This window comes from Vulpes lagopus, chromosome 4 (assembly GCF_018345385.1).
Source record: "Vulpes lagopus strain Blue_001 chromosome 4, ASM1834538v1, whole genome shotgun sequence".
Taxonomy (NCBI): domain Eukaryota; kingdom Metazoa; phylum Chordata; class Mammalia; order Carnivora; family Canidae; genus Vulpes; species Vulpes lagopus.
This window is the reverse complement of record NC_054827.1, coordinates 12,102,528-12,129,749: the sequence shown is the minus strand read 5'-3', so window position 1 is coordinate 12,129,749 and position 27,222 is coordinate 12,102,528. Positions and strand designations below refer to the sequence as shown.

Below are 27,222 nucleotides of genomic sequence, written 5' to 3'. Positions count from 1 at the left end.
TCAGATTCGGAGCGAGGGCTGGAGGTGGGCGGTGCACCCCGGGGTGGGGGCGGTGGTAGGACGCAAACTGCCCCGACGGCGGACCCCCCCCCCCCCCCCGGGCCCCTCCGCCGAGCGCTCGGCCGCGGGGCGGCAGCACCTTCCGGCCCCGCGCGGCCCCGCCTCTTCCCCCGACTTCCTCCCCGGGCGGCGGCGGCGGCGGGGCCTGGAGCGGACCGAGCGGAGGAGCAGCGCGGCGGGTGCGCGGCCTGACGGGGCGGGGGGCGGGGCGGGGCGCGGACGGGCCGGGCGCCCCCTCCCGGAGCCCCGCTCGCTCGGGGCAGCCGACCCGGGCCGGTGCCGCAGGCGGAGGCGGAGGCGGAGGCGGAGGCGCGGGCGCTTCCTGCGCCACGTGGGGCTGCGGCGCGGGGCCGGGGGCGGACACGTGTGCCCCGGGGCAGCCGGGCTCCGGGCCTCGGGGCGGGGGGCGGGGGTGCGCGCAGACCGGGGAGAGCCCCCCGGCCCCCGCGGGTCCTCCACGCCGTCCCCCTCCCCCTCCCCCTCCTCCTCCCCTCCCCCTCCCGTCTGGGCCTTGAGCCGGGGGTGGGCCCGCGCGGTCGAGCCCGGGGGGGGCGCGGAGAGGCCTGCGGGGGGCGCGCAGGGGGGCGGGGGCGCGCAGGGGGGCGCGCAGGGGCGGGGCGCGCAGGGGGCGGGGGCCGCGCAGGGGGGCGGGGGCGCGCAGGGGGCGGGGGCGCGCAGGGGGGCGGGGGCGCGCAGGGGGCGGGGGCGCGCAGGGGGGCGGGGGCGCGCAGGGGGGCACGCAGGGCTCGCGCCGAGGGCCTCCCCGCCTCCGCCCCGGTGCCGGGGCCTCCCCAGGCGGCCTCAGGACCCTGCCGGTCCCCGAGTCGCCCCCCGCGGCCTCCGCGGGTCGCACTGCGGGTCGGACCGCGGGTCGGAGGCCCCTTGCGGCTGCGCCCGCGCCCGCCGGGACGGAGGGACTAGAGCCCGCCTCGCTGAGACTTGGCCTTAGAGGAGCGCTTGACGCTGCTTCTCACGGTTTCTCCTGGTTTGATTCAGTCACCGGACTCGAAGCGAAGGGGGACAGCAAAGGGACAGATTATCCGGTTAGTGTCGGAGTTGAGACAACTCCGGCGGAACGGACTGGCCTGGATGCCGGTCCTGGGGGCTCCGGGGACTCCCTGTAGGACGGGATGTTCCTTCCTTTGCTAGGAATGAGGCTTGGGTCAGAGGATGTGCACGACCCTTCACAGTGCGGGATAGTACGTGACCAACGAATGTCCCTCCTCTCCCCCCCCTCCCGCTGACTCCCTTTCGTAGGAGCAAGAGGTGACAGGTGACAACAGCGTGCAGGGCAGGCATGTGTAATAACTTGGGAAAAAAGAATCCTATGAGAAAGCACAGAGATGTGATATTTGGGAATGTGAAACGACGTGCCAAATCCGAACTTCTGAAATAGTGACATGATTTAATATTTTCGCTCAAGGCCACTCGCTCTCTGGGGCCCCGTGATCTGTGATTTCTAAATGTAACTGAAACTGTCTGGCTTTGCAGATCAGAGTTTAGATGTGGTTGCGTTGCACTGGGAAGCAGGTGGACCAAAATGCTGCTTCTCTCAAGCGCTGTTTTCCTTCTAGACCCAGCATGAGTGAAGTTCCCTGCAAAAAACGTGATGACTATTTGGAATGGCCTGAGTATTTCATGGCAGTGGCCTTCTTAGCTGCACAGAGAAGCAAAGATCCAAATTCACAGGTAAGTGACTTTTGTAGGAGGATCTTTGGACACTCACAGACACAGAGATACCTGGAAACGAACATATTACAGAAGGAAAGCGCTCGGTGGGTGCCTGGCAACTCAAAGGCAGAGTAAATCTGTCTTTTGTGCTGCATCCCTTGTGTGCTTACCTTTTTTCACATGCCACCGCTCTCGACTTCTTGTATCCCCTCTGGGGTGAAGGGTTCTGCTCTCCTTGGCTTGTGGGGGCTGCCACAGAAAGCAAGCAAGGAGACACAACACAGAGCACTTAACACACTGCTGAAAGCCGCATGCTCAACTCTGGAGCTGCGCAAGCTTCTGGTGTCCAGGGGCAGACCAGCCGCTCAAAGTCACCAAGCCTTTGGGCACGTTTCCCTCTAGGTCGGAGCCTGCATCGTGAATGCAGAAAACAAGATTGTCGGCATCGGGTATAACGGAATGCCAAATGGGTGCAGCGATGACCACTTGCCTTGGGAGAGGACGGCAGCGAGTAAGCTGGATACCAAATACCCTTACGGTAGGGCCTGTTCCGTGTTTCCTTCTGCTTCGTGGTATAGCCTTGGTGGTGCTTAGATAAGGTAGTTGGTCAGAAGGTATCGTATCTTTTTAGTCCTCAATAGCCGGACAAAAGAAAAATCCGTTTCCTGCCCTTGATGCTTACGTGTCAAGGAGAGTCCATGAATGGAAGCGTGTTAGTGGTGACACAGCCTGGCCCTGAGCGCCAGGGATCTGCTGCCTGTGGGGGCCTGCTGTGTTTCCCTGGCACCTGCCAGGCCGTGCACCTGCAGAGCATGGATGGTGGCCTTCTCTGCAGAGGCCCCGGCGCCTGGTGGAGATAGCTGAGGATGTGCTTGGTGGCTGTGCGGGTGGTTTCTTGGCTACTTGGAAGCAAAGCTGGCTAACCGAGTACTGGCCAGGGCTCTGCTCTGATGAGAAGCAGGGTTCATTCAGCCCCTCTGCCTACTGAGGAAGTCTCAAGCTCATCTCCTAGGAGTAGGAAACAGCTGTGAGCTGTGATGTGGGAAACAAAGGCAGAAGAAACATTAAATTTCCTCACTACCTACAGCCCGTTGACAAGTTCTCAAAACAGGCAGAGTGACATTCTTCTAGGGACTCAGCTGCCTCCATGGTGATACTTGGCTAAGGGCAAAAGGTGATCTTAACGCAACTCCCAGGATCCTGTAAGTCTACCCTAACATATACAAATTCCTTTAGAAATTTCCTTTATTTCTACCCACCAAGATACAGGTTAGCAGTCATCTCCAAGCACATGGCCCTCCGATACGCATCTGAAGGGGCTCATGACTCGGGTTTTATTACACGGTAATAAGTGACCTTTCCCCAACGATGGCCAGCCCCCTCAAGGTCCTGGAAACCTTGCTTCCAAAATTCCTCAGATACTTACCCTATCCCTAATATCCCTAACCTCCTCCCTACTTGAAGGTATATTACAGGCTGCTCCTCATGACCCCAGGGCAGCTCTTTCTGTCCCCGGGTCTTGTCTCCATGCTTTAATAAAACCACCTTTTTACACCAAAGACATATCAAGAATTATTTCTTGGCTGTTGGCTTCGAATCCTAACTTCTTTCCTTTTTTTTTTTTTTAAATATTTATTTATTTATTCATGAGAAACACAGACAGAGAGAGAGAGAGGCAGGCTCCTTGCAGGGAGCCCGATACAAGACTCGATCCTGGATCCCAGGATCACGACCTGAGCCAAAGGCAGGTGCCCAGCCACTGAGTCACCCAGGCGTCCCCTTAACTGCTTTCCAAATGGAAATGGATGATTCCGTATCTTCCTCCTGCTGCAGGGGCTAAACGGTAGTCAGACCATAACCCAGATGCGTGGAACCCAAAACCTTTTGCTTGGCCAGCTCTGGTTTTCAATTTTTTTTTTTATAAGATTTTATTTATTTATGAGACACACAGAGAGGCAGAGACACAGGCAGAGGGAGAAGCAGCTTCCCCATGGGGAGCCCAATGCGGGAATCCCAGGACCCCAGGATCACACCCAGAGCCAAAGGCCTGGGCTCAACCACTGAGCCACCCACTATCCCCTCTGATTTGCAAATTTAAATTAGGGAAGGATGTTTCTTATAAGTTGCTGAATATCTGAACTCAGGAGAACCACTTCAGAGGCCGGGAGGGACAAGCCATAACCTCACTTTAATTCCCTGGAGAATATGCAACTGATGCTCTAAAAGAGGCAAATGGAGCTGCCTACGCTAGTTGCTGGCTTTTTCGTATTGTGAGGACCTGTGTTTATGTCTGGAAATGAACCAACCGCCTCTGCTGGGAGTAAAGTAGATTAAGGCCATCCAGATGGGAAATATCGTGCCTTTAGGAAGCAGGCGTCGCGGAGTGATGTAAGACCTTTCTGCTTTGTTGACTCTTCCATGGTAGGCTGTCCTCTGGGGGTTTCTCAAGAATTCCAAGTCTACATGTAGCCGAATTTATATATTTTTACTACTATGTACTAATATTTTTACTAATGTTTTAATCATGTTCAATAAGCCCCATGAGTTTTTAAATTGCCTCAGGGCAACTGCTGTGTTTTCCAAAGAAAAAGAAGACTGCCTGGAGGTGAGGAAGGCCTGGCGACATGAGGGCAGGGTTGGGGAGGGCGGCTGCCTAGCGCTTTGGGTTTTCCAGGAATAAAGCAGAGCTCCGTGATTGGGGGGTTCCATCGTCAGTCCTTTTAACTCCACCGCTGGCGGGAGAAGGAAGGATCCGTCCCAGACGGGAGAGAGTAGAACTGACTTCTCTGCCTTAGCGGGGCAGCTGCGTGGAGTGCATCAAATGCATCGCGTGCTAACTCATTTTAGAGACTTTTTTTTTTTAAAGATTTTTATTTATTTATTCATGAGAGACCCATAGAGAGAGGCAGACACACAGGCCGAGAGAGAAGCAGGCTCCCTGTGTGGAGCCCGATGTGGGACTTGGTCCCAGGACCCGGGGATCATGGCCTGAGCCAAAGGCAGATGCTCAACCACTGAGCCACCCAGTTGCCCCATTTTAGAGACTTTCTGTCATCTTCCTGGTTGTGACTCTGTAAGCTTTCCATGGTTAGAAAGAAGGGAAATCATCAGTTGTTTGGAGGGACATGTGAGCGTGATTTTTCACAGTATGGGTCACTGTCCCATGTAGGAGTTCAAGAGTGCAAAGGGCCACATGTTCAAGGTCTGCGCCAGGAGGTGTGAAAACCACGATGCTTATTTCACTTGCTGAAGCCTCAGGCCTCCTGCCCAATGGAGGAGTTTGTGGCTGCCCGGCTGCCCCACTGAGGCCTCTTTACCCAGTAAAAAGGTGCTGGTGGTTGGACGGGGACAGAGGAGTCCTCCTCTGTTCCTGAGTGACTGTCCTGGCAGGACCTGGATCTTCTTCTTGGTTCACTGTGAGCCCCAGGCAGATGGGTGGCAATGACTGAGAGGCCAAAGGCTTTGCTGCCCATGGGCAGCCTCTGACTTCGCAGTGCTCCGTAACTTCTGCAATAGCTGATTGTGTTTGATCTTACACATTGGCTTTTGCCCAACTTGGAGGCAGTACTTTCAGAGCTCCTTTCCAATGGAATTTAAAAAATACAAACCCCATATAGGCATTTGTCCAACCTCACTGATTTTTTTTTTTTTAAGATTTTATATATTTGAGAGAGAGCATAAACGGGAAGGCAGGGGAGGGGGAGAGGAGAAGCACACCTCCCACTGAGCAGGGATAGACAACCTTCCTGCCCCCCACCAGCCACGGGGCTCCATCCCAGGACCCCAGAATCATGACCTGAGCCGAAGCCAGACACCTGACCGACTGAGCCACCCAGGCACTTTTTATTTTTCTGTTTTGTTATGTTTTGTTTTATGAATAGTTGCTGAGTTTCAGGACACTGGTTGTCTTTCTGCATTATTTTGTACTATCCATATGCTACTTCTAGGTTTTCAAAGCTCTTTGCCCTTGCTTATCAATTATTCATTTTACATGAGGCTGTGCTAGAATGACGGTTTTCTTTCACAAGAATAGACTTGTACTTTGATGTAGCAAAGAAGTCGTAGAAGGTATTAAATGCTTTTTAAAAGGCATGTAGTGTTACTGCCGTCATAATACACGTAAAGATGGGCTTTAAGTCTAAATAACGATGACTAGTTATATAAACTCTGCCCTCAGTCTTGTTTTTTCAAGGGATTTTGAGCCACAGAGAAATAAATGTTTGGATAGCCTTGGATGTAATAGAAATGTTTGGTGATAATTGGCCAAAATGCAGGGGTTTTTTTCTTTCTTTTTTTTTAACTTGCGTTTTTAAGTCATAATTTAAAAAATCAGCTATGATGTCTGGAACTGAGTAGGCTTAATTTTAACTCTTCTTTCCTCACCGACATGAACGGTGGTTGAGCTGCTGAGGAAAGATAGATTATGTGCTAATCCCTGTAAAGGAGCTTTAGGAAGCATCTAGAGTTCTAGACCAGTGATTTCCTAGTTCTTTTAAATAGGTGAGGACCCCCTTTTAATATCAACAACCCTTCCGGACCCCAATATAATGCTAAAGTATTCCTGTATTTCTTTGAAGTACAGTTGACATGTAGCATAATATTAGGTTTCATGTGTACAACGTAATGACTTATTATTTGTATACATGGGAAAATGATCACCACAGTAAGTCCAGTTAGCATCTGTCACCTTACATTGTTACAAAAAAATTTCATGTGTGTGAGAACTTTTAAAATCGGGGCACATGGGTGGTTTAGTCCATTAAGCACCTGCCTTCAGCTCAGGTCGTGATCTCAGGGTTCTGGGATCCAGCCCTGCGTTGGGCTTCCTGCTCAGAGGGGAGTCTGCGTCTCCCTGTGCTTCTCCCCCTGCTCATGCTCGCCTCCTCTCTCTCTCAAAAAAAAAAAAAAAAAAAAAAAACTTAAAAAAAAACCCCACGACTTTTAAGACCTACCTTACCTGCAACCTTCAAACATGCAATACAGTGTTACTGTAGTCACCATGCTGTATGTCACATTCCCCAAGACTTACTTTTTTTATAACTGGAAGTTTGTACCTTCTGACCCTGTTCAGTCATTTCACCACTCCTACCCTGGGTCCTAACTCTGGCAACCACCAATATGTTCTCTGCATCAGTGAGCTTTTTTTGTATGTTTATTTTGTTTTCAAGATTCCACACATAAGTGTGAGATCATTAGCATCTTTTTTTTTTTTTTTTTTTTGAGAGAGAGAGAGAGAGAGCCCTCCCCTGTGTGGGGGAGGAGAGAGAGAATCTTAAGCAGGTTCTGTGCCCAGCATGGTGCCCCATTCAGGGCTCGATCTCATGACCCTGAGATCAGGACTTGAGCTGGAATCAGTTGTCTGAGGCCTCACCAACTGAGCCACCCAGGCACCCCCATTGGCATCTTTGAGAAAATCCGTGGATGACAAGAGCTACTTGATGCCCGTAACGCTTTCCATTACTCTGAACTTTATCAAGCCGCATTTTTGTGTGTGTAGATAAGGCACATGTGTGTGCTGGGCATGAAGTTCCCGCAGTGTGTGTGGTCTGTGCTCCTTACCCAGCCATAGCAGTGCCTCCGAATTGGTGCCTACAGAGTCTAAGCCTGTCCATTTCTTTTATGGAGGGGAAAGGAAAGGCCCAGAAACGTTAAGTATCCTTTGTAATGCCACACAGGCGGGGAGGCGTCTCCCAATTCTGAGGTCAGCTGTCTCTCCTGTGGGGCCTGGAAATTCAGCTTTCCTGGAAGGTTGCTTAGCTCGAAGCACAGTGGACCACGCATTTGCTCCTTTTCGCCGAGCACTTGAGCTTGCAGAGGCTTAGTTGAAGAAGTGACACCCAGCAGGTCGAGGGCTCGCGTGGTGATGGCCTGCGCCAAATGCACGGGGCTTGCTTTTCACATTTCTGTGTTAAGTTTGGGTTTACCCATAACATATACAATTCAATTCTCCGTGTTAATTCTGTAGGTTTAGACTCATTAGTCTTGATTGACGCTGTGTGGAAAGGAGGGAAGCATAGAATACTTGTAACATAATAGGAAGATGGAGCTTTTTCCGGGCTGTGTCTCTGGAGAGGCATTTTTAAAAGGTGTTTTTTGTTCTTCCAACCCGAGGATCATAACTTCATGAAACTATTTGATTATAATATAGTATTAATATGGAAAATGAAGATCCCCCCCCCCCCCCGCCCCTGCCACGGAAACTGCTTTTTATCTCATTCTTTTCCTGAAAAATCCAAAAGAGAGTAATGCTGTCGGTAACATTAAGTGGCAGGAAGAAGTCAGCGTTAAAAGTGACACCTTTTCACACGAATGACAATTAAAAAACTGGGAAGTGGCAGATTGATCTAATTTAACCATATAAAAAAGCTTTGGAAGATTTTTATTTTTAGGAAGGGAGTGGTTGCTAAACGGAGGATGAAGTATTCAGCTGACATTTTTTTAAGCTCCTTTCTCTTTGTGAAATTCATTAGAATGGAGCACATTTAATCAAAATACCAATTTTATTAAATGGAGGTACAACACTCGTGCTAATTCAGGTATCACGCTCTCCTTGAGTTTTCATAACGCATTTTGGTGACATAGTTTACAGACCGGAGAGTTGGAGTGGGATCGACATCCTTCATCCTTGAGAGGCCTTGTTCAAAACTTGGCATTTTTAAAACCGTGTTCCCTATGCCCATGAAGCCTGTCATGCTGTGTCCTGTCGGTGATGGACGTGTGGGCGAGCCTGCCTCTTTGCCTGGCCTCCTCTTCTGTCCCGATCAATCAAGAAGCTGGGGTTGCTTTCTTTGCCTGCTGCACCGCACTTGTTCATCATGGAAGGATCGTGGTCCTGATGTCTGGAGAGTGGGTGGCAGCCAGGCTCTAGATGCATCCATCAGGCAGAAATGGAGATGTGGGGCTCCAACCAGGGTCAGTTCATGTTTCTGCAGGAAATCTCAAAAAAAACATACGATGCTGGGGAGGACAGTGCTGGCATTAATAACAGCATTGTGGAGCACAGCAACTTTCAACAATTTCGCCAGAGTGTGGCGGTGCTTCTTTACATTTTATATTTAAATGTAATCTTTATTTTTGAGAGTTAGCATATTGTTAAGCATGCATAGATGTCATTTTCGTGATTACTTAGCCATTTACCTTACCCCCTTGAACACTGACATTTTCCTGACTGCCACGCATGTGATATATTTCTTTGGCATCCAAAAGGTTAGTCTTGAGAAACTAATTTATCAAGAAGTTCGGCGACTGATCCTTCTTAAGCTGTGACTTCCTCAAAACTTGTAGAAGCTTCTTCGTAATTAAGATCAAATTTGTTCCTTCAGCTAGCTGAAATTGAACGCCCTCCGGTTTTGTTAGGCAGATCCGTGGATTTGATGACTTGCTGTTTCTTTTCCTACAGAATTCTAATTTCCCTTGCAGATTCTCACCGTCCCTCCGCTGCTCGGCCTCTGAGCGGTCATGGCCCTGACACTGTGCCTAAGGAGGATCTTTTGTACAAAATAACTAATGTAATCAATGGGAAACCTTTGAGCAAGTTTACCCCGGAAAGAAATAAAGATTATTTTTATGAATCGAGGGACAAACTCAGGTTTCATTGTGTGATGCTTTAGACAAATGGGGAAATACAACAGCCTATGTCTGAGGCTCCCCCTGGAAATTAATCAGCTTAATTTTAAGGATATTTCATGTTCAGGTATAACTGTTCATAAAGTCTTAAGAGAAGAGTAAATCATGATTTTTGGAGGGTTAATTTATTTGATTTTTATTTATGTATTTTTTTTATGTATTTTTTTATTTTATTATTGGTTATTATTTTTTAAGTAATCTCTATGCCCACTGTGGGGCTTGAACTCATGACCTCTAGATCAAGAGTCACATACTCCACCAACTTGGCCAGCCAGGCACCCTTTTGTCTGTATATTTTAATCTATAGATTCAGGGTTAATTATATTTGAAGAGCTAGAGGTTACTATTTTACTAGGAATATCTACAAAGCATGTATAGATAGTAACAAGTTCTGAAAAGCATGTGTAGAAAAGCGTATGTAGGAAAACCAAAAATGCTCATCCATAGGGATCCATCCTACTCATAAAAATACACACATTTGTGTGTATTTTATAAAGAGCCAGTTTACTTCATGGAAATTTGGAATAAACCTTAATTCAATAATCCAAGGGTAGTGATTTCCAAATTAGTGAACAGGAAGTGAACTAAAGTTTATCTTTGTACTGTCTCTAAAAATAAAAGTTTTGTTGAGAAATTTAATACTATCAATACAATTTCAGGGTTACATTCAACCCATTTTATTTATTTATTTTTAAAGTTTTGTTTATTCATGAGAGACACACAGAGAGAGGCAGAGACACAGGCAGAGGGAGAAGCAGGCTCCATGCAGGGAGCGCGATGTGGGACTCCATCCTGGAACCCCGGGATCACGCCTTGAGCCAAAGGCAGACGCTCAACCACTGAGCCACCCAGGCGTCCCAGCATTCAACCCATTTTAGATTTTAAGTATGTGAGCACATTAATTTTCTGCGCGCAAGTGGATATTCCTTGTGGTAAACAGAACTTCGTTAATTTTTTAATTTCGGTAAGTCTTGGCTCTGAACTTTGGGCTACCATGCATAGGGGATGCAGGGGGCACCTGCCAGTAATGGGCTTCCTTAGCCTTCTGTTGATTTATTATAGATCTGTTTTTGCTGATTTGGGCTCATCTTCTCTTAAGTCAGCCTGAATGACTAAGGTCTTATTTTGAGTTTTTTTTTCCATCAAGAAAGAATCTTTTGTATACTTTATTAATACTGGTATTAAAGTAGAATATGTGTATATTGGGGCACCCGGGTGGCTCAGTAAGTTAAGCATCTGCCTTCAGCTCAGGTCTTGATCTCGGGGTCCTGGGAACAATCCCATTTCAGGCTCCCTGCTCAGTGGGGAGTCTGCTTCTGCCTCTTCCTCTGCCCCTCCCCTGCTCCTGGTCTCTTTCTCAAAATAAATAAATAAAATCTTAAAAAGAAAGAAAAAATAGGTGTATATTGGTTGCTCTTGGACATAGGCAATACAACCTGGTTCCTGAAGATTTTTGCAGATATTTATATTGCTTTTGTTTTTCCTCCTTAGGACCTTTTTAAAAAATATTTGGATGAGATTATCTGTATGTCTTTAATATACACATTAGCTAAGAAAGCCTGCACAGTGCTTAAAACAAAAACCCAGACCTCAGGCTCCAGGTGTGGTGGGTTTACACCCAGGCATTGTGGGGTTGTTAATAAATTGACACTTATTCCTCAATATCTTTATGAAAGAAATGATCCCCGAGGACTCCCCTCAGTGCTAGAATTCTAAGGAACAATCAAGCAGTATAGCTTTGATTGCATTAGATTAGGGTGCCATTGCTCTGCTTACAGGACTGAAGGGGGCTCTGCAGCTTTACTGGGTGAAAGCTGCAGAGCTGTAAAAAGCCCTTGGTGGCAGTGACACACAGAGGATACGCATCTGTGTGAGTGGACCCATTAGCAAGGAGAGAAGCAGGCTTCATTCGCTCTGTCCTTCCAGCGGTGGAACTCTGCCCCAGTTCTAAGATGACTCTGAATCCCACAGAGACAGAGCGCACAGGCGGGAGGGGATGGTTGGAGAGTACAGGTCACCCCACAAACGTGGGGATTTGAAGGCATTAGATGGAAAAAGGTTGGAGGATAGAAAAAGACCCCACATCAAAGTGCAAGAAAATCTATGAATCGAGGAGGCAGGTTTAGAACTCTCTGACACAAGAGGTTATTCTAAGGCCAAAGGGAAAGGAAGGGCTTCAGAAATCTTTTTGTGAATCAGCCTGACTGTTTCCTGCAACAGGGCACCAGGAAATCCCGAGATGGATGGAGCTATGCAGCTCCTTGGTGGGAGCAAGGGAGTCGGACCGCTCTTCCCTCTGCTCCCGCTCTCCTCTCCGGAGGGTCGGCCCTAGCTCATTAGTGGAGGTGTAAGTTTTATCTCTGTGCCTCTTCCAAATGATAGATGCCATGGTAAATTTAAAATATTGAATATGATAACTGAGCATGAATTTTTTAATTCTGCAATTAAAAGGCTTTGTTCAAAATGCCATTAATTTTGAGTTTAGGTGAAAAAGCAAAATTCCTCAGTGTCATTCTTCCTTCTGCAAGTGAGTTACAACTTTTTAGGAACTGAGATAAATACTAATGACTCATCTGTTCTCTTGTTTAAGTCGTCGGTGATGGGTGGGCTTCATGAGTCACTTCCTTTTTAAGAATCACAACTTATTTTATAATCGTGAGACAGTTTTCGGAGGATGTTCACCCGTGGTCATTCATTCACTCAGCATGTTCCATCCACGCCAGGCACGCTGCAGTAGTAAATAAAATGTACGAGGCCCGTGTTTTCAAGGACTTAGCAGACTAACAGTGGTGGGGATACACCTCACTGAAGTAATCGGATGTTGTTGAATATTCTTTTCTGAGGAAGTGACTTCTAGAGGTGAAGAGCTGAAGGATTTGCTGGATTCCCAAGGTCAAGGTGGGCTAGTCAGTGTTTGGGGCTGGGAAGGACATTCCTCACTGAGAGAGTGCTGGGTGCAAGCCCTGGGGTGGGAAGGTGTTTGTAGCTTCGTGTGGGAGGGAAAGAATTTGGCCCACACTTCGTGGTGAAGGTCAAGGTCAGAGTAATGAGGTGAGGTTGAGGGCCATGGGGTAAGGAGTTATCACAAGATTAAGTTGGTGTGTGGGGGACGAGGGGATGGTTCAGAGCAGGAGTGGAAATGAGGATGCCAGCCCTGAGGTGACTGTGGCACATGTGTCACTGTGGTGACAGGGGTGGGGGTGTTGGAGATGGAGACAAATGGATGAGTCTAGGGTGTATTTTGGAGGCAGCATCAAGAGGGCTGGGTGACAGGGGGTCACAGAGGGAAACCTGGCTCCCCAGGGAGTTCCAGCCTGAGCACCTCGGTGTGGGGGGAAGATTTAGACCTCGAGGCTGATATGTCTGTGAGATCTCAGGTGTCATGTAGTCAGTTGGGCATTGAGTGGGGACGGAGGTCTGGGTTGCAGTGTGGCCATGTTTGGCATCCGGGTGACATTGTGTCATGGAAATGGATAAGGGGATGTGGGGAGAGGGTGCAAAGGCTGGGCCTGGGGCTGGTCTCTGAGAACCCTCAGAGGTTGGGTGGAGGAGGAAGGGAAGGAGGGTGCACTCAGGTGGAGGAGGGCGGGGAGAGGGGGGAGCCGTCAGCCACGGTAAAGGCTGCTGAGAGGTTTAGGAAGGGTCACAGACGTCCTCGGTGTTCAGCGACCTGGAGGTTGCTATTGTCGCTGCCCGAGAGCAGCTCTGGAGAGCCGGCGTGGGCAGGGGGGTGGAAGCCAGCTGGAGAGGGACAGCAGCGGAGGGGACGGTGTGCAGGGGTGAGTTCAGGCTGTTTGTGAGGACAGCGGGGGTGGAGGGGTGGGGGCGGGGGGGGGGCGGGGGGGAATAGAGGGTGGTGGCCGGCTTGGGAGATGGACCCAGAGAAGGCTTTCTTCGTCTGCACAAGGGGATGGATGAATCCAGAAAGGGCAAAGGAGGAAGGTCTGCGAGGGTGGGAGGGGGTGGCCTCGCAGGCTCCCTGATGAGTGGTACAAGAGGGGCCCTGGGGCGGGGTGGCGGGGGGGCGCCCACACCGGGACCCATGGGGGTGCAGGGGCGACTGTGATCCCTTACAGCCCCTGGGCTTAGGATTGTGGGGAGGGGGCAGCGTGAGGGCACGGCCACAGGGGACGGGAGCCCAGCGCTGTGCGCAGTGTGCAGGGCCTGCTCGAGTCACGTCCTGGAAAAGTAGGGCAGGGTCACCAGCTCCTGCCTCGTCTCTGAAGGCCTGAGTCAGGTCGGTGAAGCCCCATTTTCTGCAGCCGCAACAAGATCAGCGAGTTGCCTGAGGCGGGCCTCGCAGAGCCGGAATTAATTAGACCGCGAGTCCTGACTCCTCTTCCAGTGCTCGGTCCCAGCGTACCCTTTGAAAGCGATTAGCGCCAGGGGGGTGGGGGAAGCCCCGAATCCACAGTGTGCATTTGCATCACAAAGCTGTCACGCAGCGATGAGTGTTGTGTTTCTATTCATGTTTCTCGAGTACATTTTTCGGCATCAAACAGGTATTTCAGGGGAACAGTAGGAAGGGAGAGGGGCCGGCTTGCCCGTTGGGGACCTGCAGCACTTCCAGCCCCTCCTCCCTCTGACCTGATTGTGTGCCCTTAGCACATGGGGAAGCAATGTAATTAGAGTTCTGGGGGCTTTATTGTCAATAATGGAAACACCACAGTCAGAAATCTCTTTAGCCCTAAGCACTACCATTGGGGCTAAGTGGCTCCCCTGGGTGGCATGAGCTGCTGCCAGCAGCCTTAGCGACAGGCGGCGGGGAAGGGGGCAGGGGCCGGGCCGGGGCAGCAGGGAGAGGAAAGGAAACGTGTTCTCTCTTCTCCGATTGAGCAGCGGGCAGGAGGAGGGCAGGAGGGGGGCAGGAGGGCTTAGGGAGCACGGGCTTCCCCCGGGGCGCTCCTCTGGGCTGTGCTCTCCGCGGGCCTTGGTCACGACCACGGGTCTTTTTCTGCCCATTTCCCAGGCCCGGGGCTGAGGCTCCACCGTGGGGTTGGGTCCAGGGACAGTGGGTGGAGGAGCCCGGGCCTGGGAGGTGTAGCTGGCCGAGGGGACCCGCAGGGCACAAGCCAGGGGTGGCAAGAGCCATCCGCTGGGCCCCAGAACCGGGTGCCTTGGTCTACCGAGGGGCACGTAGGAGTGGGGGGAAGGTAAGGCTGCCCCCCGCGGGCCCCGAGACTCGCCGATCAGGCTGCCTTGCCAGTGAGTGACCGGCCATCCCCCCACTAGAGACCCCTGTCTGGGCACCTGCGGTTAGAGAACAGACTCGCTGGCTCCTCTGCCTTTTCACCTCTGCCTGTTCTTATTCTCACCCGCAAACTTAACGCTGCAATAAGAATGGTCCCTGTACTGGAACCATGTGGCCATCAGAGCCAGAAAAGGTCGTGAGGCCCAGTGGCCCCACCTTCTGGGCAGAAAGACCCGGTGGCAGGGGGGCCTGGTCCCACGCACGGGGAGCGAGCAGCTGCGGCGTGGCCAGGTGAGGCGGCACCTGGCACCTGCTTCCTGGCACCTGCCACCCCTGCGTCTTCATGACGGTGAGGACCAGGCAGGGGTGAGGCTGTCCATTCTTGGGCAACGAGCCCCGTTCCGACTCTTGGTCGTATGGGCGTTATTTGCACGGTTCTTGATAGGTCACAGAGGTTTTTCCCGCCACTTCCCCTGCGTGGTTTTCATCGTGAGCCTGTGAGATAGGAAGGGATTCCTGTCCGTCCTTGAGCGAGGCCGGGACTTGCACGCTTGTGTGGGCCAGGCCCACAGTGTAGACCCTCTTTGTTCTGAAAAGCCATTTGCAACCCAGATCCTTTCTTCCACAGAAACACCATTCCCTGGAAGATCCAGTGCCCCATCTACCTACCAACGGTGCATTTAGCCCCTTGCTTCCTCCTCTTCCCACTACTTCACTCTCTCCGTGCTCCTGGACTGGGCTCACTTGCTCCTGCAACCGCAGCGCCCAGCCCTGTGAGCCCTCCGCCTGCCGCCAGAACTCATCCCTATGCGCCTGCGGGAAATGCCTCCAGTTGAAACCTGTCTCCCCTCCCTGCTGCCGCCTAGTACAGAGAAGGATGCTCCCCTGGCTCCGTCTGAAAAGCCCAGAGAGTGAGATATGCTTCAGAGCATGCCAGGAGGTGTCAGCGAGGAAGACTACGGGGGTGGGGGGGGGGAGGCACTCCTGGGGCAGTTGAGGAGCAGAGGCTGCAGGTGGTCCCTGGGCCTATGTGGTTGGAGTTGTCTTCAGGACATGATGCAGCTGTCGTTTCCAAGGTGTTCCTCCTTCCTATGCCGCCTTTAGCTCAAATCCTTTGAAAACTCTGATACCAAGTCTGGTTACTTCTTTCCAGATATGGAAGCTTCGTGAAGGGAAGATACAAGGTAGAGCGTTGGCCTCGCCTGGGGGCTAAATTCTAGGAACATTTGTTTGTTTGGGATTTCAGGTTGCCGTAATAAGTGAACACCGGTGACATCTGGGGTGGTGCTCTAGGGGGTGGTGGTAGGTTGGCAGGGGGCTTACATGTAGCGGCTACTCTATTGTTAATTATTGACTTGAAGGATAGGTACTTTGGAGGCTGGCAGTGATGTATGAGGCCCTGTCAGGATATCTTTCAATAATTAAGAAATAAGTAGTTGAAATTCCATTTTAGCTCCAGAAGCCCCAGTTCCATAAATGGATCTGTTAGAGAAGCAAGTACGTGAGCCACCCATCAGTGGACTTTGCACATCCGTGGGGCTTTGAGCACAGGAAACAGGGTGCCTGAGCCCCGGCAGAGAGATGTGTGGGGGTGCAGGGACTCTGGCAGCGACGGGGCCCCTGGAATGAAAGCACTTGCGTCCTTATTTCAAGAGGTAATGATAACAAGCTTTGTCAGCAGAATAGAAGTGGAATATCTCGTAAAAATGAACGTTTGAGCTATTTTTTAAAAATGCACAGGTCAACTTTGAACTCAGGTACCCCATGTCACGTCAGATTTTTTTAAAATTTTATTTATTTATTCATGAGAGACACAGAGAGAGAGAGAGAGAGAGAGACACAGGCAGAGGGAGAAGCAGGCTCCATGTCATGTCAATTATTAATTGCAGGGTGAAGCCTTTTGATTCTGGAAGGCCAGAAACAGACGCTTGTTGGTCCTTGAGTCCTGTCCCTCTGGCTTGTCAGCTAGTGAACTGTCCTTGCATCTTCGAGGTCTGGGCAGAGGCCTGTTTCCCCGGTGACTTGCCGAGGCTCGTCCAGTCCAGCCTGGAGAGAGTTGGCGGAAGGCGGTGCAGGAACCGGTGGAGGGGCAGCAGGTGCTCCACATGTGACCCTCCAGGCCGCCCCTAAGGGAGCTGCTGCACCAGCCTGCCCACCCCCCACCCCGTTTCAGGTCAGCCTTAGCAGGAAACCCCTCGTTTTCTTCAGGTCACATTCTGTACCACTAAAAATGGGGAGTTTTAACCAATCCGTAGAGTTTCTTTAACCAGAAGAGAAACTTAGTTTTCCTGACTCCAAATTTTGTGAGGCCCAGTATTTGCCATCCTGGCCCAGTAGCACACAGAGAGGAGGTGAGGGTAGAGCCACACTGTTACCACCAAATTATTGTGCCACAGTTAGCCTTTGTTTAGCATCATTCAAGACTTTTTAAAAAACCTATTTAAGTAACCGTAATGATAGTACTATCTAAAAGAGATGTTGTCTTAGTTGTCTTAGTCTTGTATCAAATGAGATGAAAGTCAAATCTATAAAACGTTGAATCTCTTAAATCTAGCCAGGATGGAATATATCCTGTTAATTTGTCAAACTTCTAGAGAACCGCCTACCTGAGACAGTGAGGATTAATCAAGCCCTAGTAAGAGGGAATTTGAAAAATACAGTTTTCTAATTATACAATCTCTTCTCAGTGGTCCAAGGTTAATGCAGTTCTGAATTCTGACAGTTAGTAATAGAAAAGAAAAAAAAAAAAGACCAAAGCATATGAATTGTCTTATAATTACCTGAAACAGAGGTTCTCCTTCTGGCAATCAAGAACTTTATAAGCATTAATCTGATTATTTTCAGCATTTGAGTCTTTTCCTTTTAAACGATGTTGAGAATAATGGAAAGGTTTTGTGTCTCTCTTCATGCTTATCAAATATACTTGCAGTATTTGGAGATTTCTTTTGCTTATTGCTTAGTCATAGATGCATAATTTTAGGTAGATAGTTGGAAATTTTGTCTTTTTTTTTGGACAATTTAGTTATCTTATGAATACTTCCTAGGGACTGCATATGTTTGGGATACTTGGTCCTGTTCTTACTACAGGTATAAAAACTGTACATCTCAAGGTCATGAACAGAAGCACTCCTCATTGGTCGGTTTTTGCTCTCATATATTTGCAGCTCTTCTTGCAGTTCTTGCCAGGCAACAGAATAAAAATAGTAGCACTAGAAAAAGATTGATTTATTTTTTCATTTATTTCTGTCAGGTATCTGCAAAGTGTTTATCATAGTGAGAAAAGTTACAGAGAAACCTCGGACCATCCAAAGCAAGGGCCTGAGGAGAAGATGGGACACTGGTTGGGAATTGTAGATTCCAGGGCTCTCCTAAATAGATCTGCCATTTGAGAACCTACAAATGCATGAATTCATAGTGACTACAGGAGAAAAAGTGAAGAGCAGGATCAAACCTTGCGAAATGCCCCCCAAAGGACCCACAGAGGTGTAGAAGGCTCCACAGGATCTGGTGCCTAAGAGGGTTTCAAGTGGAGAGCTGTTGGCAGACTGCCACCAGAAAGGCCTTGGGTTTGGGTGTAGATAAGGCCATCCAGGGATGTGAGTGGGAGCTAGCTCTTGCCAGCTCACTGAGCAGCTCCTGCATCTCTCTTCCCAACTCTGTCATGCCGGGAGCTTGAAGTTGGCCAAACGCGAGTAGTCACAACACTGAAATCGGGAGATTCTACAAATCACAGCCTTTTTTTCTCCAGTGGTTGTAAATATTACTAGGAACATATTACAGAAGTCAACAGGTTTCCATTGCTACACACTTTTTTTTAAAAAGATGTATTTATTTATTTTTTTGAGAAGGAGGAGGAGTCTTAAGGAGACGCCACACTGAGCGTGGAGCCTGACTCAGGGCTTGATCCCACGACCCCAAGATCATGACCCAAGGTGAAACCAAGAGTTGGAGGTTTAACCTCCTGAGCCACCCAAGCGCCCCCATCTTTACACACTTTTTACATGGCAGCCCAGCAAACTTAGTTCACGCCTGAGACACAACACACACCCTTAGAGTTTTTAGGAACGGGACTTAACCTTTGCCATAGGGGACCCATTCTGATTCTTCTGTTTTCATCCTTTTCGTTAAAAAGGGGGAGAAAAGCTGTTTGTAACTCACTACACTGATTTCTTGACCTATAATTTGTAAAGTATTGGTTTAGCAAAAAACAGAGGTTTGTATATACATTATGAAGTCAAGAAATGATTATTTAAAAAATAAATTAGTCTTGCAGTTGTAGGCAGGACAATTTCATCTCTAAAGGAAGAAAAGAGATCTGAAGTGCTGAGAAGATGGAGAGTGGAGACCAAGGAAACCCTCTGATGGAGAGGATGGGAGGAGGGAGGAGCCACCTGGGGCGGTCCCCAGGGGAGCCAGGCCAAGGCTGCAGGTGCCCTTGGCCTTAGGAGAGAAGGCTCCTGATTTGCTGTTGAGAGCCTGTCTTGGAGATCAGCTGTTCTAGAGGAAGGAGGGAGGCAACTGGACACACGATAGGAAAAAGCTAGAAATTAGATTACTTGATGTTTCAAAACTCACTTTTATTTAGTTAGTTGGAAATGTACTTTCTCAGTCTCTTACTCCTGCGCACCCAAAGGACACACCTCATCGAGGGCCCCACAGCGTCCAGTGGCAACTGGGCCCTGAACCTGGTGCTGACTTGCCGCAAAGCTCTTCCTCCCTCCTTGCCTGGGAGGTGGGGAGTACGGGGAAGGTTCTTAGCCTCTGGCCTGAAGCAGATTTGGCAGTCACCTGTCATCTGATAGTGTGGTTGGCAAGTCCTGGTAAAGGAGTCCCCAGGCTCCACTCTGGCTGACCTACCAGAAACCAACCCAGCAGAGCACAGTGTGGAGGGAGGTCTGAGGCTGACGGGATGGTGCCTCCCTCGTGGGTCAGTCCTGAGGAGAAAGGCAGGATGCTTTTGGACGGGAGACCACGGGTAGGAGCTGTGGAGGCTGTGGGGAGCGGCCAGAAACCTCTCAGGCCTCAGGATCAGACAGATGGACCTGGGCAGGGGCCAAGCTGAGGTGGCAGGGGCTTCCCTGGGCTGGGCTTTCTCTCCTCAGACTCTTAGGTGTAGGCCGAGGAAGGAAGCTGGTGTTAATCAGATGGGGTTTGGTGGGCCAGGGGGGTCTGGGGAAGGCTGGATTGGGGTGTTTGTGATGACAAGTTGAAGGGGGCACAGAGATGAGGAGAAGTCAAATGTGGATGGCAAACTTGAGCTTTGTTTTGGTCACTGACTAGTTTGGGATCTGTAGAATTGGGGACTGAATGGTCCCTTTTAAGGAGTCTTGGAAGACTCCAAACCAATGGAATGTTTCTCAGCCATCCAAAAAAAAAAAAATTGAAATCTTGCCATTTATAAGGACATGGATAGAGCTAGAGGGTATTATGCTAAATGAAATAAGTCAGTCAGAGAAAGACATTATTCCTGTGATCTCACTCATGTGGAATTTAAGCAACAAAACAGGATCATAGGGGAAAGGAGGGAAAAATGAAACCAGATGAAATCAGAGAGGGAGACAAACCATAAGAGACTATTAACTCTAGCAAACAAACAGGGCTGCTGGAAGGGGGTGGGGTGGGGGGATGAAGTCACTGGGTGATGGGCATTAAGGTGGGCACGTGATAACGAGCAGTGGGTGTTATATGCAGCTCATGAGTCTCTGAACTCTACCTTTGAAAACAGTAATACACTCTATGTTAATCAATTGAATTTAAGCAAAAAAATAAAGATCAGAGGGAGAAACCAAAAAAAAAAAAAAAATGAGTCTCCTGTGTGCCTGACCCTCAGTTGTTCATACAGCCCAGTAGACCTCATGTTTCTGACAAGAAGCTTTGTATTTTTCTTCTTGTGATTTTGTGGCTAAGAGGAAGGAATTCTGTTTATGACCCCATGTATTATTTCTATCAACCACCCTTTTATACAGGGATAGTGGATGCGGCCCAAGAGAATTCTGTTTCATGTGGTAATTTTCATTAATGAATCCAGACCGTACGATGTTAAATTATATCCCAAACGGCCTCAGATGAATTGGAGGACGATGGTTGCTGTCCATGTGACCATTTTTAGAGATTGAAAAGACGATGGTGTAACTGTCCCCGAACAGACTCAGAAACTCTGCAGTTCTGAAGATTAATACCAACACCATCAAAAAATATTTATTAGATGGGAAAGCATACTCTTGACATTTGAATTTAAGAGGACTTTCTGTATTTCCCAAAGTCACCACCAATAATTGGAATCTGCTTTTCCTCCTTTATTCATTCAATAAATATTTAACACCCATTATGTTCATGGCATCGCATTAGACTCTGGGGGAGTTAGAGAACCTGGATGACTGGTCTCTGCCCTCAAGGGGGAAATAAAAGAAACAATTACATCTAATTCTTTTTAACACCGAGCAGTGTTAATCCCAGCTTGGGAACATCTTGGTCACCGGGGAAGTAGACTGAACCAGGGGGGCCTCTCTGAGGCCAGTGTCCCCAAGGCCTCCAAGCCAGAGAGCCTGTCTTGTCTCTCTCCCATCTTCTCTGGGATGGTGGCTCGGGTCTGTCTGAGGCCGGCAGGGATTATTCTCTGATGGGCTGTGATCTGATTAAGCACAGCACTTTTTTTTTTTTTTTTTTTTTTAGATTTCCTTACAATACCAAGGCTCTGTTCATTCCCACACACAGCAAAGACCTCCTCAGTCATTGCATTCATGGGCTGGAGGGAGCACTCCCCCACATGTCCCGGCAGGGCCCCCAGGTCAGCTTTTTGCCTGCAGCATCACACAGTTACAGTTCTGAAAATGGGATGCCTGGGCACCGAAAGAGGGTGATCAGGGCCTATGTCATGGCTACAATGTACGTGAGCTGGGAGTTTAGGCTGCTTTTCATTTAAGGCTTCCATACTTTCATACGGACACTTGAGTGCAGGAGGTTGGTGGGTTGGAGAGGGTGGAGGGGTCCCCCTGAGGGCCCCATATTTATAATTCTGGCAGTTCTGTATGATTGGGACCACGGCCAGATTGTCATTAATTTGTTCAACAAACATTTGCTTTAGCACTTGTGTGTTTAGTGTGTGTTGGGTCCCCTAGGAGTTTCCAGAGGAAATGTGTTTGTGAAATGTGTGTGAGCCTTAGAATCATGCGGGGCATTCTCTTAATCCCAGGCCACACCCCAGACGAGTGCAGACAAATCTGCAAATCACTGCCCCCCCAACCCCCGGGGGAGGTTATACTATAGTGTTAGCAACACACCCAGACACTTAAATAACAGTGTAAGAGAGCAATATAGGGGCCTCCTGGACAGGTAGGGGATTCTACTTCCTTGAGGGCTTAGGTAGTGGGACACCCACCCAACCCCTGGGAAGTTGGCTGGGCTTACAGGTTTGCAGGGGTGGCCAGGAGGGTGCTCCCTTTAACTGTGAATTCAAGCAAGTCTGGGAACGACCTTGGATCACTGTTTGGGGACCAGTTGGTGGGATGGGCCCATATAACAAGAGCATGACTTTTGTTTAAGTGGATGAAGGCTTTCCTTACATAAAACAAACCAGTGGTCCTCTGTCAGCATCTTCCTGGCGTGAGTGTGGGCCCAGAACCATGTGGTGAAGGAAATCCCTCGAGATAGAAGTGCTCAGCTTCACTTCCTCATTCTTTTTTTTTTTTTTTTTTAAGATTTTATTTATTCATTCATGAGAGACAGAGAGAGGGGCAGAGACACAGGCAGAGGGAGAAGCAGGCTCCAGACAGGGAGCTTGACGTGGGACTCGATCCCCAGACTCCAGGGCGATGCCCTGGGCTGAAGGCAGGCGCTAAACCGCTGAGCCATCCAGGGATCCCCCCACTTCCTCATTCTCTTGCTCTTCACATCACACCCTGCGCTCTTAACGGTCACAGCAAATATCCCTGCGTGTGCATGTCAACACACAGATGAGCCATTTAATGTGCATGCTTCCACACCCCTGGGGCTGGTGAAACCCTGAGCTATTTGTGTGCTCAGGGTGGGTGAAGATACTTGACTTTGGCCTCTGCTGGCTGCTCCAGGTGCTTACAGAGGGAGGGCCGCGGCCACCGAACTGTTTTGCTGCTAAATCACCAACCTCTCAGACCACGTGGCCCTCATCTGGTAATTGTCTAATTTGGTAAATGTCTAGTAAATCTGGTAAATGTCTAATTTCTACTCGTAGAAAGTACTGGGGAGTACTTTCTCTGTTTTAATCAATTTGTAAAAAAATCGAGTCTGTGTTATGTATGTTTTGGGGTGGGGGTGGCATGCTTTAGCAGCCTTACTTCTTATGAGTTGTGATGCAAGTTTCTCTCTCTCTCTCTCTTCCAAACCCACAGTGTGCCACGCCGAGCTGAATGCCATCATGAACAAAAACTCAGCCGATGTGAAAGGCTGTACTATGTATGTCGCCTTGTTCCCGTGTAATGAATGTGCAAAGCTCATCATCCAGGCAGGTAGGAGCTGGGCCGGTTCCATTTGTCACATTTGCATTGCTGCCTGCCCATCAGCAGCTCATTGCAGAAGTGCTTGATCCGAAATTGCTATTGTTTAGGTCTAAATTAATTGCACTATCAACTTTGCAAGAGATTTCCTGTGTTTTGGTTTTGAATGCTGCCAGGTATTCTAAGACTAATTGCATCCTCCGTGATTCCTAGCATGTTTTTAATTTAGTTTGCAACTTCTTAAACTGCAAGCTGCCAAAAAACAACACAGGCATTGCATATAATTACTGTCAATTTACTATTCTCTGACATACTGTGCATAGATTAGGGGGAGAGGGAGAGAAATGAACTTCTGTCAGAGGCAAGGTCAGCTGGGAGTCCGTATATGAAATTTTAATTTGTATTAATATATGGTAGGTGTTTGAGGACCTAAACATATCTTTGCATATAAATGTCATGAGACTTGAATGGTACCACTTTAAGTTTTCGTTACGTTACAGTTACCATAAATCTACACCATTGTATTCTGAATATTTCACCTTTTTCATACTGTCACATCTAAGATTCAGCTACACTTTATCTCCATAAAACTCTCAGCTTGAGATTTAAAGACTTATCATGTTAGCCAGATGTGTGGTTTAAAGGGGCTGTTTATCATGAGCCCATGGGTCTCCGAGGGGAAGAGGTCGGGTGGATCTGAATCCAGGGCGGGCTCCTGTCGAAGGAGGTCGTGGGCTCCCTCCCCGGTGGTGCGTGGCCCTCCAGGAGTCTTCCTCGGCCAGCTCGGACCCCAGCGTCCTGTAGACCCTTCGGAGGCTGGTGGAGGAGCAGGGTGGTGTTTCAAGTGCCCTCCAGACTCCTGGCCCTCCAGATAACACGGCCCATGGGACAGGAGAAGAAAAAGGATCTGCTGTCCCGCTGGCCGTGCAGCCGGCTGCATGGGTCCGCAGAGCCATTTTTGGAAGCATGGTGGCACTTACCTGTGATTTTCCCCAGCACACGCCGCTCGCCCCGCACCTTCCCTCCCAACCATCAGCCTCTTAAGTGAAGAGTAGTTGCCTTGTGTGCCTTGTGAATAAATAAATTTGATTGCCTGCAGTAAAAAAAAAAAAAAAATTGTTAATCGGATCAAGGCTTGACTACTTGACATGTTTTCACTTTGCATTTGTTAAAAAAGAAATCCATAAAGACTGGAGGGCAGATTAAATATAATCCATCGTCTGCTGTATGGGAAGGGGCAGATATGTATTTCAGCAAGTGGACGTTGTGTGCGAGCGCACTCGGAAGAGGTGATGAATCGCGGACACTACAGGCTCCATCTGCTCCTGTGCGTCTGTTGCCGTAGCTGTATGTGTGTACACTAATGGGGCTGCTCCTCTTGTTGCCTTTGAAGGTATAAAAGAAGTTATTTTCATGTCTGATAAATACCACGATAGTGACGAGATGACGGCTGCAAGACTCTTGTTCGATATGGCTGGGGTGGCCTTCAGGTAAGCTGGGGCAGCGTTGGGAGAAGGCGGGTGAAGGCCTATGAAGAAGCGTCCTTGACCTTGGCTGATGTCTAATTTCTACTCGTGATGTCTGACTCCCACACTTGGAAGCATCTTTTTACATGTGACGGGATCTCAGGATGATGTGAGGGGTGGGTTTTTAAGAGCAGGGACAGAAGTACCTGAAGACAGTCTGACTGATGATGTTGTACTTAAATATTAGAAGCTTTCCGGGGGCTGGGACTAAATGATTCTGGTTGCGAGAAATGGTAAAATTCACAAGTTCCATACTATTAACATTAAGCCTTTGTGAATTTTGCAAACGTACAACAAGCCTGGCATTGAGAATTTAGGATGAAACCTGCTAGGTTGAGACACCAGGAATTCTTTCGACAGCAACGTTTTAGATTGAGATTTGAAGCCATTGCGACTTTTATGATTATCTTTGCCAGGCCAAGGTTGGGAGGTATGTTTACTTGCAGGTACGTTCAGCCACTTCGATTCATGGTGGAAACTTCTTTGGGGACTGAAAGCTTTCAAAGCAATTTGTTGATGGTATTTGCAGTTAGCAGTGAGGTTCTGCAATTGGCGACGCACCCAGCCCCTCGTGTTCACCCCTGGGGATAGAGGTTACGTGTAATGAATCTCTTGAGCTCTTGTGTCTTATGGGACTTCCAAATCCAGATTGTTTACATAATGATAATACTAATAATTAGATATTAACTTTTACTTATTTTTAAAAGAATACCATTAGTCCCCAGGTATTGTCCTTTTAACTGTTTGCAGAAGGTACCCTAAAGAGTAAAAATACATGATGGTTTTATTTTATGTCTGCATTCTTAGAATGTGACTTTAAAAATTACTCCTTGCTAAAGCTAGTTTGCTGGGGTTTTTTGTTTGTTTTTGTTTTGTTTTGTTTTTTGCGGCGTGTACAAAAAGCAAAAGAAAATTTACTCTTGCTTTCCAGCGATTTCAAGTTGGCTGCAGAAATTTCTTAGGAAGGAAGATAAATCTGGTGGGAAAACTAGTAATCGAGTGTCATGTTGTGCAGCTAACTTGTTAGAAATCCTTTGACTCCCTGATAATTCATGAACTCAAACTCAGCTCGCTGGAGAACATACAAACTGAGCCACCCCATGCATCTTTTTTTTTTTTCTTTTTTGTCTTAGTCGTTTCTGGTTCCTGTTCCTCTCGGTATGGTGCACTATAATTGGCTCCTATAGAGATAAGATATCAAGTGAATCCCGGGAAATTTTTTTCCTCCCCACGGAAAATGTAGGTTAAGCCAAAGTAAACAAATTGCTTTAACTACTCGCTGGATAATATCTTGATATATTTTGTTCCTTATGTTTAGGAAATTCACACCAAAGTGCAGCAAGATTGTCATTGACTTTGATTCAATTAACAACATGCCAAGCCAGAAGCTTCAGTGAGTTACATCTCATTAAATCTCCAAAAGATTGGGATTATCCTCTTCTAAGAAGCTGCTAATGCCTTTCATCTTGCAGTTACACATAACTTTTTAATAGCCAGTACAGCAAAAGTAGACATCTAAAGAATGTAAAGCCTCAAATCTTCCTCACTGTCTCTCTTGTCACATGGAATCTGCATCTGTTTAAACTATTGATTTAGGGTTTAAAATAAAGGAGTCTGTGGATGGCCTGTTGCACAGGGCTGGAGTGGGGCGCCTCCCCCTTGGTCTCCGGGTTCGCTGGGATGCTGGTGGCTCTGCTGCTTTAGACAGCCGCTCCTCGCTGCTACAGGTGCTGAAAGGACAAATAAATAATTGTCGCTATGTTTCTGGCAGGATGAACAGACACACTGATGTGAACATCTGGCCCAAATGAAGCATAACGTGTAGTGCCCTTGGAAAGAGAAAAATAGGGCCCACATGACAGTAGCTAATGCAGAAATGTTTGCTTTAGGGAGTTGAGGGGACCCCCCACCCAGCCACCCCCAAATCCTAAACGGAATGGCACAGGTGAACCGGGCGCACTTTCTCTGCATCTGCCGGCCTGCTGCCCCCCCACCCCGCCCCCAGGGGCTGTGGCACATTGTCCTTCCAGGAGTGGGGACCCCTGTTGGTTTTGCCTCTTCCTTCTGGTTTGTGCCTCACAGGGAGCTCTTCCGTTCATCTGAGTAATGAGTTGTTTCCAGAGGAGACAGCCTGTGTCCCCTTGTCACCCCCAAGACCCTGCCTGCTGGGGCCGCAGGGCTGTGTGGACGGAGGGGGCGCACGCACCTGCTTCTGCTCCTGTGTCGAGGAGTCGCTGCTCCTCCACGTGCCAGCACGGTTCACGTCCAAGGCCGCTCCACAGCCGGGGAGTAAATTAATTCCTCCCTTGTACGTGCAATGTGAGGAAATCCAGCCTGCCTCGAGGTGGTTTATTCCAGATCCGTCGGTAACGGGGCTCATCTGTGCTCCTGGCGCTGTGCCTCGGCGCGGCGGAGCTCACCTGCCTCCCAGTCACTGCGACGGGGGACGCGCCTGTGCACCTCGTCGCTCATCGCCTCTCATTTTTATTAAACACGCTCAGTAGCTTTGTTGAGAAGAAAATGGGTTCTTTATCCTAAAGATGATTACCGTTTTAAAGTGCTCTTAACATTTTCATGAATCCTTTTTATTTTTTTGCTCGCGGTTTTGTACTCCGTATTCTGGGGCGTTTTGTAATGTGGCTCCTTACCAAGATTATTAAAACCTTATTAAAATCTA

General features: G+C 48.8%; 1 protein-coding gene across 7 annotated transcripts; it reads left to right on the top strand.

Moving 5' to 3' along the window:
• On the top strand, positions 1-27,222 carry DCTD (dCMP deaminase). Of its 7 annotated transcripts, XM_041753126.1 has the most exons (8): positions 1-24; positions 1,635-1,749; positions 2,134-2,269; positions 22,915-23,031; positions 24,413-24,509; positions 25,679-25,784; positions 25,864-25,938; positions 26,317-27,222. In XM_041753126.1, the coding sequence occupies exons 2-7, from the start codon at positions 1,642-1,644 to the stop codon at positions 25,897-25,899; spliced, it is 600 nt and encodes a 199-aa protein (XP_041609060.1). In that variant the 5' UTR covers positions 1-24; positions 1,635-1,641; the 3' UTR covers positions 25,900-25,938; positions 26,317-27,222. The 7 variants fall into 7 exon arrangements, with proteins under 7 accessions (XP_041609060.1, XP_041609059.1, XP_041609064.1 ...); XM_041753125.1 differs by having other exon boundaries at positions 25,864-27,222; XM_041753130.1 differs by lacking the exon at positions 1-24 and adding an exon at positions 109-239 and having other exon boundaries at positions 25,864-27,222.

What these genes read in the sequence shown, in the direction of transcription:
- DCTD (XM_041753126.1), top strand. Translation starts at nt 1,642, where the DNA reads ATGAGTGAAGTTCCCTGCAAAAAACGTGATGACTATTTGGAATGGCCT. An exon ending in GCAAAGATCCAAATTCACAG is followed by an intron (nt 1,750 to 2,133) that starts GTAAGTGACTTT and finishes GTTTCCCTCTAG; the next exon opens with GTCGGAGCCTGCATCGTGAA. An exon ending in TTTTCCTCCCCACGGAAAAT is followed by an intron (nt 25,785 to 25,863) that starts GTAGGTTAAGCC and finishes CCTTATGTTTAG; the next exon opens with GAAATTCACACCAAAGTGCA.